The sequence below is a fragment of the Mycetomoellerius zeteki genome, unplaced genomic scaffold, assembly GCF_001594055.1.
Source record: "Mycetomoellerius zeteki isolate Tzet28-1 unplaced genomic scaffold, Tzet1.0 scaffold219, whole genome shotgun sequence".
Taxonomy (NCBI): domain Eukaryota; kingdom Metazoa; phylum Arthropoda; class Insecta; order Hymenoptera; family Formicidae; genus Mycetomoellerius; species Mycetomoellerius zeteki.
This window is the reverse complement of record NW_017257161.1, coordinates 244,130-258,172: the sequence shown is the minus strand read 5'-3', so window position 1 is coordinate 258,172 and position 14,043 is coordinate 244,130. Positions and strand designations below refer to the sequence as shown.

Below are 14,043 nucleotides of genomic sequence, written 5' to 3'. Positions count from 1 at the left end.
ATTATTATTATTATTTTTAGTACACTAAAAAGTAATTTTACAAACTAAAGAAGGATGTATAAACATGTATGGACATATCTCATACATAATTATATATGTTTATGAATATTTATGCATATTTATGTATGTGTTTATATACATATTTATATATATTCATACATGAAAAATTTTTTACCGGGCTGTTGAAAAATAATTCTAAATATTCTCGGGGATAATATTATTAAAATAATTTATTATACTATATATATAAAAAAGAAATTATAAGTCATGAAAAGAAGAAAACAGAATAATTTTCTACCACGATACCTAATATTTAATCTTCTTTTTTTTCTAATAGAGAACGACTGTCGTTTAAGATTTCTCGCACAACGACTACTCTCTGACTAGATTATATCCTTTATCCAGTTGAGATAGTGAGAGACCCGTGTGTACACATCGGGGGAAACGTGCTGCTTCCTTTGAAATATTTTCTCGTGATGCTCGCTATCTCGGACATCCAGACTTCCTTCGAATCCACCTGTAGAGGCCCATCCGGATATGTATCTTTTTTGCCATCAGGTTCCCGGCGCAAATCGTGCTCGGCGAAACTTCATTGGGATTATCATCGAATTTCCATAGTGCAGGAGAGGTTGATATATGATGCGTTCTTACTGCAGCACATTATTCAGTTGGCTCTCCAATTGATGATCGATCCATGCCTACTTAAGCACGTCGTATTGTTGATATATATAGATTTATTGTTGATTTATATATTGTTGAGATATATATATATATAGATGATATATATTCGATACAAAAAGATCGAGTAATCTAATTGATTCAATTAATACCATAAATAGTATTATTTTTAAAGAAATTTTTTAAGTTATAAATTCTTTTAAATAATTTTATAAGTTCTTTAAATTACTATTCTTTAAATTACTATTATTCTTATTCAGAATGAGATAAAGATAGAGAGATGAACATACATCTTGAAGCTAAATTATAAAAATGTAAGGAAAGAAAGCTTAAAAAATCTTTAAAAAATTTTTTTTAAATTTACCTCTCAAATTAATAAAAATAATTATGTCCGGATAATTTAAGAATAGTTAATTCGAGAGAGGATGGAGAAAGGGATGACAATTAGAAGAAAAGATTTAGCGAAAGGGCGCCGCTGCCGCACAAGCCATTCCTGTTTCCGATGCCTCTTTCCACGTTGGGCAGCCACAGGTTGCAGCTGCTCGACGAAAATTTCTCTGCCGTGAAACTTTTGTCGTATGAATGCATTTATTGTTCCGTAAAATAAAGCAATAACTCTTGAGAGAAGTCACAGGTTCATTGTACGTGATGTACCGTGTGAGATGCACACTACAGGGAACCATGTCCTTCTACGTTAATTAAGAGCCAATAAATTGAATTCCATGACGAAATCGTCGACGTAGTCCGTCGTTAAAATCTTCGGCCTTCGATCCCGAGACGAGGCGGTTCCAAAGAGATGAAATAGTCGGCGGCAGATGTCCAGCCAGGCCGAACAGCTGCTGCAGTATCGCACAGTGTAGATATATCGTTCGCGATATTCGGGCCAATAATTGCTACCTCGCGATCCGTCGCTTTTACACCGTGTTGATGATCGTTCAAAGAATTAAAAATCGATGGAACGTGCTCTAGTAATGATCAAATCACGAGCGACGAGCGTCGAGCGATCGACAATGTCAAGATGACAAAATTCAGTGCAGCCAGAATATCTCATATCCATTTCTATCAATGTAATTTAATTTTAATCTTGATTGATTCTTCGTTTTTTTTTAGTTCTAATTGTAAGAATTAGAAAAAAATGGAAAGTGTAAATTGAACCGAGTAAAGTTAATTTACGATGGTAAAAACAGACATCAGTCTCCCGGGATTTAATTCTACCGTTCGAAATATTAAGAGCGTTCCGACATCCTTTTATCCTTTTTAATTCTTTGTTCTATTGTTCTATTATTCTATTGTACGAATAGGACTCGGTATAGTATGTTGCAGTAACTTATCCCATAATTGTCAAGTATTTGAATCTATATACAATTGTAACTGCGACAAGCTATATTTTTTAGGTGAAAAGCTTCCAAGTAGTAAAAATTCTTTGATTCGCCCCCGTAAAAAATTGTTCATGCATGAATATGTATAAATATGTATAAATATACGTAAATATTCATAAACATGTATAATCATATATGAAATATGTTCATACATCCTTCTTTCTTTTGTAAAGTTACTGTTTATTGTAATAGATATAATAATAGTAACGTGAAAACATAAAAAAATTAAAGGGATAATTTTCGCATTGCTCGTTTTAGAAAAAAAAAAAACAATTTTGGAAAAATATAAAAAAATTGCTCATACACAATTATGCGTAATTAATCATTTATTTTCTTCTCATAGAACTCTAAGAATTTTTTCAGAATTTTTTATTAACTTTTTAGTACTGCATTCACTTATTCTTATAAACATGAGAAAATATGGTATTAAAAAATTTTGAAAAAATTCTCAGAACTTTATAAGAAGAAAATAAACGATTTTTGTCTCTCGCTGTTTTTCTATAAAGTTGATAATATTTGAATAAAAAATTATTGAAAACCAATATTCAGCGATTTTTAGTAATTAATATTTCGTTAACCATTACGAAAATTGCAAAATGATAGAAGGCTTTTCGACTCAGTTTTCCGCTCTATCTACACAAAAGCGATTGGCAAAAACTTACGGGATACCCTGTATATAATTATACATAAGTAATTTATTTACATTCTTCAAACTTGATTTTTTTCTAAAACAAATGGTGTGAAAATTGCCCTTTTAATCATTTTTAACGTTTTCACATTACTATTAATAATATTTCTATTACACTAAAAAGTAATTTTATAAAAGAAAGAGGGATGTATGAACATATATAATGGACATATTTCATGTATGATTACATATGTTTATGAATATTTATATATGTTTATACATATTCATGCATGAAAGATTTGATAACCAGAAAATCAGCCAAATAAATGAAGTTGAGGACAAATTACTTGATATTCGTTCATTTGCGAGAAAAAATTTAAACTGCAAAGAATTGGTAAGGATTGATATAAATATAGCGATCGAGATATACGTATAATACAAGATAATAATTTAAAAAAAATTATTATATTATATATTATATGATAGAATTATATTATATATTAAAACGTAACAAAAAAATATAATTTATATATATATTATTAAAAAAAAATGTTAATATTTTTTGAAAAAAAAAGTTATAATTTTATACATGTATATTCATACTTTTACTTTTTCCTTGATTTTATCCTTTATATTCTTTTGAACCAAATGCCGATCGCTGTTCCTGAAAAGCAGTTCCAAGCTTTTTATCTTCATGCACTCTTTTCAAATAGTATCGATCTTCCCCCATGTATTCGATAACGTCGCATATTACTTACTAGAAAATAATACGCTTTATTACACACACATATAAAGGAAATTTCCGGAGGAAATATCTGCGTATGAAGAACTGTCGTAATAGCATCCATCGACGCGAGTGTCGCCTCGCGAGTAGACGGGAAATTGGAATTTTGAAAAATATATCTTGAACGCCGTTCCTCGAATCCTATCGTCGCGCATGTCGAAAAGCAAAATCGGCGATTCAAAAAATTCATGTCTATCGTTTCCATTTCGGTTTTACAAGGAAACAAAACGGCATAACAGGGAAGAGATTTTTATTCTGTTGATTTTCGTCGTTGAGAAAAATGCCTGCGGGAAAATGTTGCATGGAAAGTGGTAGAATGGTGTAAAATTTCGCCGAATTCACAAGAATTGAGAAGAATCTACCCTTCGGCCCAAGCGAGCCGGTAGGTGGCGACGAGCAGGAGGTGGAAGAGCAGACGCGTGGTGCACCGGGCGGCGAGCAATCAGGAGCCGCGTTACATCGCCTGGTCTCCGTGTCGCGCGCGCTGATTGGTCGGTCGCCGACCGTACCGTCACTCCGGTCTCTCTCCGCTTCGTCCCGGCGGCGGCCATCATAAAACGCCACAACGAACGCGATCGCCGGAATGAGTGGTACTCTCGTGTCTCCCGTCGGTTTGAATGAACGCGGTCGCGAGCGTGTTAACGTCGACGTCGTTAGTGATTCAGTCAATTCTCGATTTCGTCTCAGCTGCAACCGGTATTTCTCCAAGTTCCTTCAGTCTCGATTTTCGCTCTCGTCTTTTCCCCGTGAATCGTGAATCGTGAGAAGCGTCGCGGCACGCACGCCGCACGTGCGTGACGTGATCGTACACGGCTCGCGAAGATGGAGGTCGCGCGGAAGGTGCACTACGACGCGTGCGACATACAGAACGGCGAGCTCACTCTGCTCAGCTGGAGTCGCGGCCGCGTCACCCACCCCGGCGACAACAACCCCGAGTGCGACGTCTTCGACTCCTCGGTGGACGACTTTGACTCGCCGCCGCCACTGCAGCCGCGCAAGCTGTTCGACGCGACGGACTGCAACGACGACGACGAGAGCCAGCCGATGAATAACAACAACAAGATTCCGATCTTCGTGACAGGTTAGTATCTTACCTCTCTCACTGAGTTTTTACTCCGCTGGACCTCTTCTACGTTTCATCTCTTTTCTCCGACCGTCACGTATCATCCGTGTTTTGTATTTCATTGTGTGCCGTTTCAAGTGCAGAAAGCATAACACGGTGCAGCTACGGAGAATGGAACTTTACGTTTGTTCTCGGGATTCTCGAATATCTCGTCTTGAACTCGGGTATTTCATTGCATCCGATTTCTTTGTACTTTTATTTTTCTCTCTCTAATGCCTATTTAACACCTGTTTTACGTGTGTTGTATGTCTGTTTTAAGTGCAGAGAGTGTAATGTGGTGCAGCTATGAAGAACGGTATTTTACGTTTTCTCGTACTAAATTTCCTTTTACTTTTCATCTTTCTCTGTCCAATAGCCTATTTAACATCTATTTTTAGTATATACTTCACCGCACGCCGTTTTACGTGTAGAGAGTGCAGCTACGAATAGCGGAATCTTACATTTGTTCGTTTAATTATTTGAATTTTTGTCAACTTTCTCTCCCCATACGTTTAATTATGTATATTTACTTAATTTAAAATGCAAAAAGTGCAACTTGGTCCAACCACGGAGATCCTTTCTTTCCGTGCTACGCTACGGCGTCCCTGCCCCCCCCGGGGCGAGTGGTCGGAAGTGACCTCGTGTTTTCGTTTACGAATCCAATTCACCCGGAAACGATTCCATCTGTGGAAAACGGTTTCTGAAAACAGTTCGTTTCAAAACAAGGAATTGCGAATTTTTGCTCATCGTTCTCAATTAGAGAAATAATCGCATTGCGAGTTCGTTTCATGCTCTACGCCAGAGAAATTTTGTGAGAGCCCGTTGTATCAAAATTCACCCTTGTCGTTCCAAACACATGAATTTTACATCTATTTGTGATTATCAGTTGATATAAATGAGGGGATTGGCGGAATAAAGGCACAATTCTACTCAGGCCCTTTTTCCGGAGATTAGCGCAAATAAACAAGGAACTGATGTTGCTTACATTAGTTAAATATGAACGTGTTTCGTCCTGTAGTGCTGAAAATGATATAATCTATGGAAAAAAAGGACATAAATGATTTAAAATCATTAATGAGTTTTTATCAGAGGCTGAACGAAAATGATACGACCCTAATGTGTTTCCATTACAACGTATTTATATTAAAAAATTTTACAAAAACTCATCAGACGATGATTGAATATTATTTCAATTTATTTTGTACAAGTAAAAGTAAAATGTATTTTATATTCATTTTGTATTTCTTCTAGAAAAATGTGAAAAAAAAAAAACATTTCTGTAGTTCATAGTGTTTTCTTTCTGTCGATTTTTACAATATTATGATCAATATTCGGAAAAAAAGACTAAGTGCATTTTTTAAATTGTAAATAACTTTTTAAATATTGATCATAATAGAGAAATATTATAACATATAACTTCTTAAAGACACTATATAAATATACATTTAATACTGTTCCTATTTGTGGTATAATCAAAAAGTAATAAGTTATTTTAATTTTTATCAAAATCAAGATTTTGTAATTAAGCCTTTATTTCATCCATCCCCTCAAATGTAAGAAGTAGATGTATCACGCTAGTTTTGCCAAAAAACTTCTGTTCGCACCTGACTCCAGATGACTCTGCATTTCTTTGTGTTATGTTCTTTATATTTCTGTACGGCTGTTACCTCCTGTCTTATAAATTGCTTTTTCTTCTCGTTACGATTTTAAATGATAAAGGCTGCATTCCGTTTCACGCGCATGATGCATCTTTTATTCTTGTTATTCACCGAATGTTAAACAAGAATAAATGATGCATTATGCACATCATGCGTGAAACGGAACGCAGCATAGATTCAAAATTGCATTGGCGCATGCTGCGAAATTATTGATATTGATACATTTGACAATTTTTTTGCATCATGCATATTTTCTGTTAAATCTTTACTTTCCGAAATTACGATCGTAAATTATACGACATTCTAACTACGATCGGTTTTTTAGTTAAAATTATAATAACGTCAGTGATTCTAAATTCTTTGTGTACTGATGATATCATCATAATTGCATGTAATATCTAATTATTACATGTAGTATTGCGCATATAAGATGCTTTGACTTATTGACACACACGCACGCACGCACGCACACACACACACACACACACACACACACACACACACACACACACACACACGTTTAAGTAAAATTAACTCTACTTGTTAAAAAGTGTCATCATTTTCGTGAATAAAATTTTTAATTCGATTTTTTATTGACACACTTGTCATTTTGTCTAACGGAGATAAAGTTTTATAGTCAATTTTATTAACTATATTTAAGTGCGTATATCATCTTATTTTCTTCGTTTTTTATTAGAATTTTTTATGGTTTGTGTTACAAATTTACTCATTATTATCCTCATATTCTAATTTATTCCATGATTTTAATATCAAACAATATTTTTGAAGTTATTCTAAGAGAAAATAAATGTAGTATAAAAATATAATAAAAAGTTAATTCAATATAAATGTTTTTTCAATCATTATTTATAAATTTTAGGGGCCGTCCATATTACGTAAGCATAATTGGGGGAGGGGAGGAGTCAGACAAATTCTTACGAATGCTTACATAGGAGGGGAGGGGGTCGCATATATTCTTATGTAAGACTTTTGTCTGCAATTTTTTCAATGCAACTATATCGTTCGTATAATAATATTGAAAGAATCGTGTAACTGCCTTGAAAATTTTTTTTGTCTTGAACATCGAGCGTGAAAAATTTTACGTAATTATAGGGAGGAATCTCTGAAATTCTTACGATTGCTTACATGGGAAGGATTAAAAATGGCCAAAAATTTGCTTACGTAATACATGGACGGTCCCTTATGATAAATACAAGCTTTTCATACCGAATAAACGTTTATTTGCAGGTACTCCAGCTATCAAGGCTCCCATTAGTCGTGAAAGTGTTTTTCACAAAAATTCAATGGGGTGCAGTCCACCCTACAAACGTGTTAGGGCATTACGCCTATTCGATTCACCTACTACCCCTAAAACTTTAATAGAGAAGAGCGTATTACAAACTCCGGTACCTTCAAGATGCTCTAGATTTTTTACTCTAGAAAAACCTAAACCTTCTAAGATAAGCTTCAGTTACCAGAATAAGTTGGAAAAACCCGCCGCGAATGTAAATCCATTTACACCTACTGGCATGTTACTAACAGCAAAGAAAAGAAGCAGATCTAAACGTAGTCTCAATGGGTACGTATTCGAACTGTATATTTTATAACTATTATTTATTTTCTGTAAATTCTGCACCTGTGACTAATTTCAATAATAAAGTACAATTAAAATGCTTATCTTTACTATTTGCAAACTAAAAGAAAAGATATTTTTTCCATATTCGTGAATCTGTGTGTATGCGAAGATTAAATTTGTGATTTTATTTCTGATATGTTATTTAAATATTAAATTTTAATATTAAAAATTGAAAGAAGATCTGCTTCAGATTGATAATTACATTACTTTTTTTTCTTTTATAACAGAAGTAATAGTAGTTCACCGGATATGCAAGTACCAAAGTTTGACCTCGCTGACTCCGAAGATTCCGACAACGAGTACGAACACGCGACGAAACGTGTAGCACTGCAGGATTCGAATATATCGCGTTATCATAAGGAGTTCCACGAGCTCGGTTTGATTGGGATCGGTGAATTCGGCTCCGTGTACAAGTGTATCAATCGGTTGGACGGATGTACATATGCCATCAAGAAGAGCATCAAACCCGTAGCGGGCAGCACTAATGAGAAGAATGCGCTGAATGAGGTGTATGCGCACGCTGTGCTCGGCAAACATCAGCATGTGGTCCGTTATTACTCCGCTTGGGCAGAAGACAATCATATGATCATCCAAAATGAATACTGCAACGGTGGCAGTCTCGCGGACACGATCCTCTTAATGCAAAAACAGAACCAGCGCTTCAGCCAGGCTGAGATGCGCCAATTGCTATTGCATGTGGCTGAAGGACTGAGGTATATACACAGCATGCAGCTTGTGCACATGGACATCAAGCCTGGCAACATTTTCATCACCAAGGAAAAGAAATTGCGCGCCATCAACTATGACTCCGCGGACGACGGTTTTGACGATGATGAAAACGTCGACGAGGAAATCACATACAAAATTGGTGATCTCGGCCATGTCACTTCTATCAACAATCCACAGGTGGAGGAAGGCGATTGCAGATATCTTACAACGGAAATCCTGCAGGAAGATTTCAATCATCTACCGAAGGCCGATATCTTTGCCTTAGGATTAACCGTTTACGAGGCAGGTGGCGGTGGACTTTTGCCAAAAAACGGACCCATGTGGCATGAAATTAGACAGGGGAGATTACCAGACTTGCCACACTGCAGTCGCGATTTGAACAACTTGTTGAAGGTATGATCTTATTTCTAAAGTTTAATGACAATTTATTGGTTCTTTTTCTGGCGATCTATCGGACAAGCTTTGTATCGTGTTCCCAACATAAGTTATTTTGATTTTTTTATATTGCTGCTTTATGTTATTCACAGCTGATGATTCACTCCAACGCGGAAATGAGGCCATCAGCGATGTCTTTGATGCAACACCGAGTCTTATGTCCGATCGGAAAGAAAACCAAAGCGCAATTACGAAGAGAATTGAACGCTGAAAAACTCAAGAATGAAATCTTATCAAAACGACTCCATGACGCAGCAATGTGTCTGAAGTCCATCGCACCGAACGTTGTTGAAGGTGGTAATAGCGACCGACAGTTGCGACCGATAGCCAGCAGATTATCGTCATCCCGTGTTATAGGCAAAAAAGTTAATCGTAGTAATAGCACTACGAACTTTTGAATCAATTCGTTAAAATTTTGACACCGGTAAAATTTTGAAAGGTGGAACTTAAGGAAGCGATCGATTTCCTGAAGTCACCTTAACATGTGTGATACCGTATCTAGTTTTTTTTAAGTACGATTACCCAGTAAAATAAGACGTTTACCCAACAGAATGCTGAATGAAATTACATACGATAAATGAGCATTCTCTCTATGATGATTTTCCTAATACGATTGATGTTTATTATATAGCTGTAAACAACGTATAATATCTTACAATTAGTATTTTTATTATACTATAATATGGTTGTGTATTTTTTTGAATTGTTATCGAAAACGAAATTTGTTAGTATACGAGCGTGTGTAGCAAGCAAATAAGTTTACGGTTAATTTCTGGAATAGCACTGAGGGAGCAAAGTTTGGTTTAATTTAAAGTATAATTTACATTCACACACAAATGTGACAAGATTATAGATTAATATTAAAATGGAGTTGGTTAGTATAAAATTTTCTAAATTATGAAATGAAACTGCATTCTAGCAGGCTATTTTGTGTAGTAAGAAAGTTTTTGAGACCACTTAATGTTCTTTCATGTTTCCATGTTGGTAGAATCTCTTGCACTTTTCGATTCTTTCTCTACATATTGGACTCTAAAACTTTTCTTATTTTGATAAAAGGTTTTGATTTAAAACAATTTTATTCTATCTCGGTATGCAGTGCATGCGGAGTGTAATAAGTAAAAATCGCATGTAAGCGAATTAAAATAACTATTGCGACTTTTACAATTTTTGCACGTTCAATGTTATAAAATCTAAAAGTTACTTCACTTTTCAGGAATTATATAAATTTATAAATTATTTTTTTAACGTTTAAACGTTTTTTTTCTTTTTACTTTATATAAATGAACTTTTTTTGTAAAAATGACAATGCACGATTGAACAAGTATGTTCTGATGGCATTAATAACAACGAAAATTGTTCTTATATCCTCTTAACCTGCTTTCGTTTGTCGATTGTAACATTTACTTTACAATCTCACCAATGCATGAACAATTTTGTATCCTAGGAAACCAAGTTTTACCTGTACAAAAATAATAAGTACATCCATACACTGTTTATCTTTTATTGTCTTTTTACTTCAAGTCAGTTTTGCCAAAAAGTAATAGGAACGTTACTATCTATACATTCTATACCTTTAAGATGTATAATTTAAGTCTAACTATAGCGCGAAATCTCAGGATAACGAATATATTTTTCTACTGTAATATAACGTTTTATATGATGCGCTGTTCATTACTAAGCTAATCACCAAGTGCCTTTTATTATCTGTCGTAAAACTAAAAATTTTTATGTAGTAATATGCAGATTAGCGACTGCATATATAAATTTCATAAAAACAAGATTTTTATATTAATGATTCGTGATTCATGATTTTCTGTTACAACAGAGATTAACATTTATTTGCACTATGTTTTTAGGGCTTATGCCATAATATGAGAAACTAACGTTCCTTATATTATTTCTATTAGCGTCTTTCTTCCAACAATACGCATATAATTTGACAGTTGCAAAAATGATTTTATCAAATGATTTTGTCTGCAGTCAATATCTACAACCTGGAAATAAGTACTATTCAATCTTAAAAATTAACAAAACATTCACAATCGTCACATTCGATTCAAATAGGTAAAATTTAAGAAACAGATTTTAATATTTTTTTTTTAATAAATATTAATTTTCATAATAATTAGCATTTATTTAATAGTATTGGACAAATTAAAGAAATGCAAATTAATTCGCACATTATATATCGAGGATTATTCTAAATGTAAGTAATATATGCAAAAATCAAATTTTATAACTAAAAATTGCTTAATGTTTCATTCAATTAATTTGTTTCTGTTGGTTCAACTTGTTTTGTTTCTCCTCTTTTTTTTTTAGAAATGAACAGATACACTTTTTTATATACAATCTATTATACAAAATCATTTTATTTATAATTAAAATAATGTCGCAAAATTAAACACGCGAGTATCTGAATGCGATTACACGTATGAAATTTTGAACTTTTTTTAATAAAGAGTTAGTTATTTTCAATATTCTTCGAAATTTGTATTTGGTTGAACTATGTTCAAAATAATACTTGATATTGTGTATGCATTCTTTTAATTTGTCTATTAAAATACTATTAAATAAGTGCTATAGTTATTACAAAATTTTTTTTAACGATATAATAAAATTCAAAATCTGTTTCTTCAATTTCAGATTAAATACCTCTTTGAAAATATCACAAACTGAGTTTCCTTCGAAAGTAACGACACAAGCAATTGTTAACATGGATATGACAGTTTCCAATCATGAATGACAAATTGTAGTTCCTAGGTTTTTTATTACATTCTGTTAATGTTTTCTTCGCATATTAGATCTGTTCGCGTTGCTTGTATTTTTTGTACTCAGCATCTTCGCTTTCTCTCTTTTTAACGTTGAATATACATTTATCTCCTTTTAAATGCAAAAATTTTTAAAGATTCCAAGCAGCGCGAACAGACTTATTGAATATTTTTATTTCAATGCCGAGAACAATTTAAGAACTCGGTACAAAAACCAGTCAGTTCCATTTTTTTAGCGAAAATTTTTTTGAGTGAATTTAACGGTTCACATTTCTTACAAAAAGGCGAACAACTCCGAACTAAGTTTATCTATCTTTAAATATTTTAACGGTTTTTATAAAATATTTCGCACGTACTTGCACAATCGTTTTTTGTTAATACTGTAGTAAGTTTTAAAAAATGGCCTTAAACGGTTTTTGCATCGAGCTTTTCAATTGTTATGAATATAAACATTCATATGTTGCTCAGGTAATATGTTAGTGTTTATTTTGCAGGATTTTACAATTTCCCAAAGATTGACGTTAATAGTTAATATACGTTGACTTCAGTGAATGTTTCTTCCAAGTCAAACTTCAAAGTCAACTTCGTTACTTTATTAAACTTTAAAGCATGCTCTAATCTAATTCGAATCTATAATTGACAAGGGAAGCTTGTAAAATGTTATTGTGTGCGATTATTTTCTGAGTAATTGAAATGTGCAACTATATGTATACAATGAAACAATGCATTTCTTAAGAATGGGGTCGTAAGAAGAAATCGTACAGCTATCAAGAATATGTTAATTGTCATTGTTAAACCTAATACAAATTTTCAAATTTACTGTATGATTATATCCGTACGATCGTAACATCAAATTGTTTTATATATTGTATTATTTTCTTACATTTTTTTTTACAGGAATTGTTTGTGTAATAAACGTTTGTTATATTTTAATGTGCTGTATAAAACGATAGAAATTAACAATATAATGACGCAAAATATGCAATTAATTGATTAATTTATAAATGAATTGAATGAATAAACTCAATTGATTTATTAATTTAATATTAATCGATCAATATATTAATTAAATTAATGGACAGTTTAAGTTAATATAAACAAAACAAAATATTTTTTTCATTATATTGTGTTCTTTATATCGAGATTTGTATCGTTTTATATAACAAAATGAGACATTCTAATATAAAATATACTTTTATTATACAAACATAATTTTTTACATGCGAGGGTGTTATATTCGCAAAAAATAAAGAATGTGCACGAATATTCTAAACCGAAAAGAAAAAGAGCGAAGTTGCGAAATATACTAGTAGCATAATGAACTAAACTTAAACAACTTCATAGCTTGCTTAAGTAAATTTACGCTTAAACATAAATTGTTTCTATTATTATTATTATTATTATTATAAATGATTAACTGATTATTATATACTTTCTGTTCTTACAGTCTCCATCATGTAATTACGAAGAATGTTATTTTGCACAAGATCTAACTCGATAGTTTCAGCGAGCGCTAGTAAACATAGTGCTGCGTGTGCAAATCAGCGAATTTAGTTCGTAGGAGTCACTAAAAACAACAATATCTCGAAGTACGTGTTACCTGACTTCGTAAGCGTAATGCATCACGTTTTTATTGTGATTCGATTGGAAAATTATTGTTAATGTTGTATGGTTTGCATTTTTCCTTCGTCATTGAATTTACTCCTACTGACATTTTGTGAGATAACATTTCAAAATCAATAAAGAAGAGAATACGAAAAATGTATTACTAAGCGTTCTTAAGAGGATTCTGAGCTAAAGACCCAACTCGGACAATATCGCCGTTTTGTTGATAAAATGTGTTGTAAAATGTAGCCTGTAATGTGTTATAGCCTGCTTAAAGCCTGTGTCTACGATGCTAAAAATCTGTCCGAGATCTCGACTGAAGAAAGAATTGATAAGTCGCATGTATAGTATACAGAATTGGTAAGTAATAAAGTAATGCATTACTTATAACATCGTTTAGTTACAATTATTTTTTTCAAAAACGAAATGGATACAACGTTTCCCATTTCACCGCAATTCCTTATAAATATTAAGTGAAAATGGATGATTACCATGCAGAATTTAGATTCGATTGATAATGTAAACACAAAAATAAATAAGTAAAAGAAGAATGATGTGATGCCCATTTAAATCATCGCGGTAAAATGTTAGTATCTGGTATCAATTCTCATTGGCTGCGTTCAGCAGAACGTTTGTTTTGC

At 33.0% G+C, this 14,043-nt stretch overlaps 1 protein-coding gene across 1 annotated transcript; it reads left to right on the top strand.

The window, feature by feature from the left end:
* Nucleotides 1–3,416: 3,416 nt before the first annotated feature.
* Nucleotides 3,417–9,861, top strand: LOC108722773 (wee1-like protein kinase). Its single transcript, XM_018448062.1, has 4 exons — nt 3,417–4,550; nt 7,478–7,808; nt 8,093–8,987; nt 9,122–9,861. The coding sequence occupies exons 1-4, from the start codon at nt 4,292–4,294 to the stop codon at nt 9,425–9,427; spliced, it is 1,791 nt and encodes a 596-aa protein (XP_018303564.1). The 5' UTR covers nt 3,417–4,291; the 3' UTR covers nt 9,428–9,861.
* Nucleotides 9,862–14,043: the final 4,182 nt, after the last annotated feature.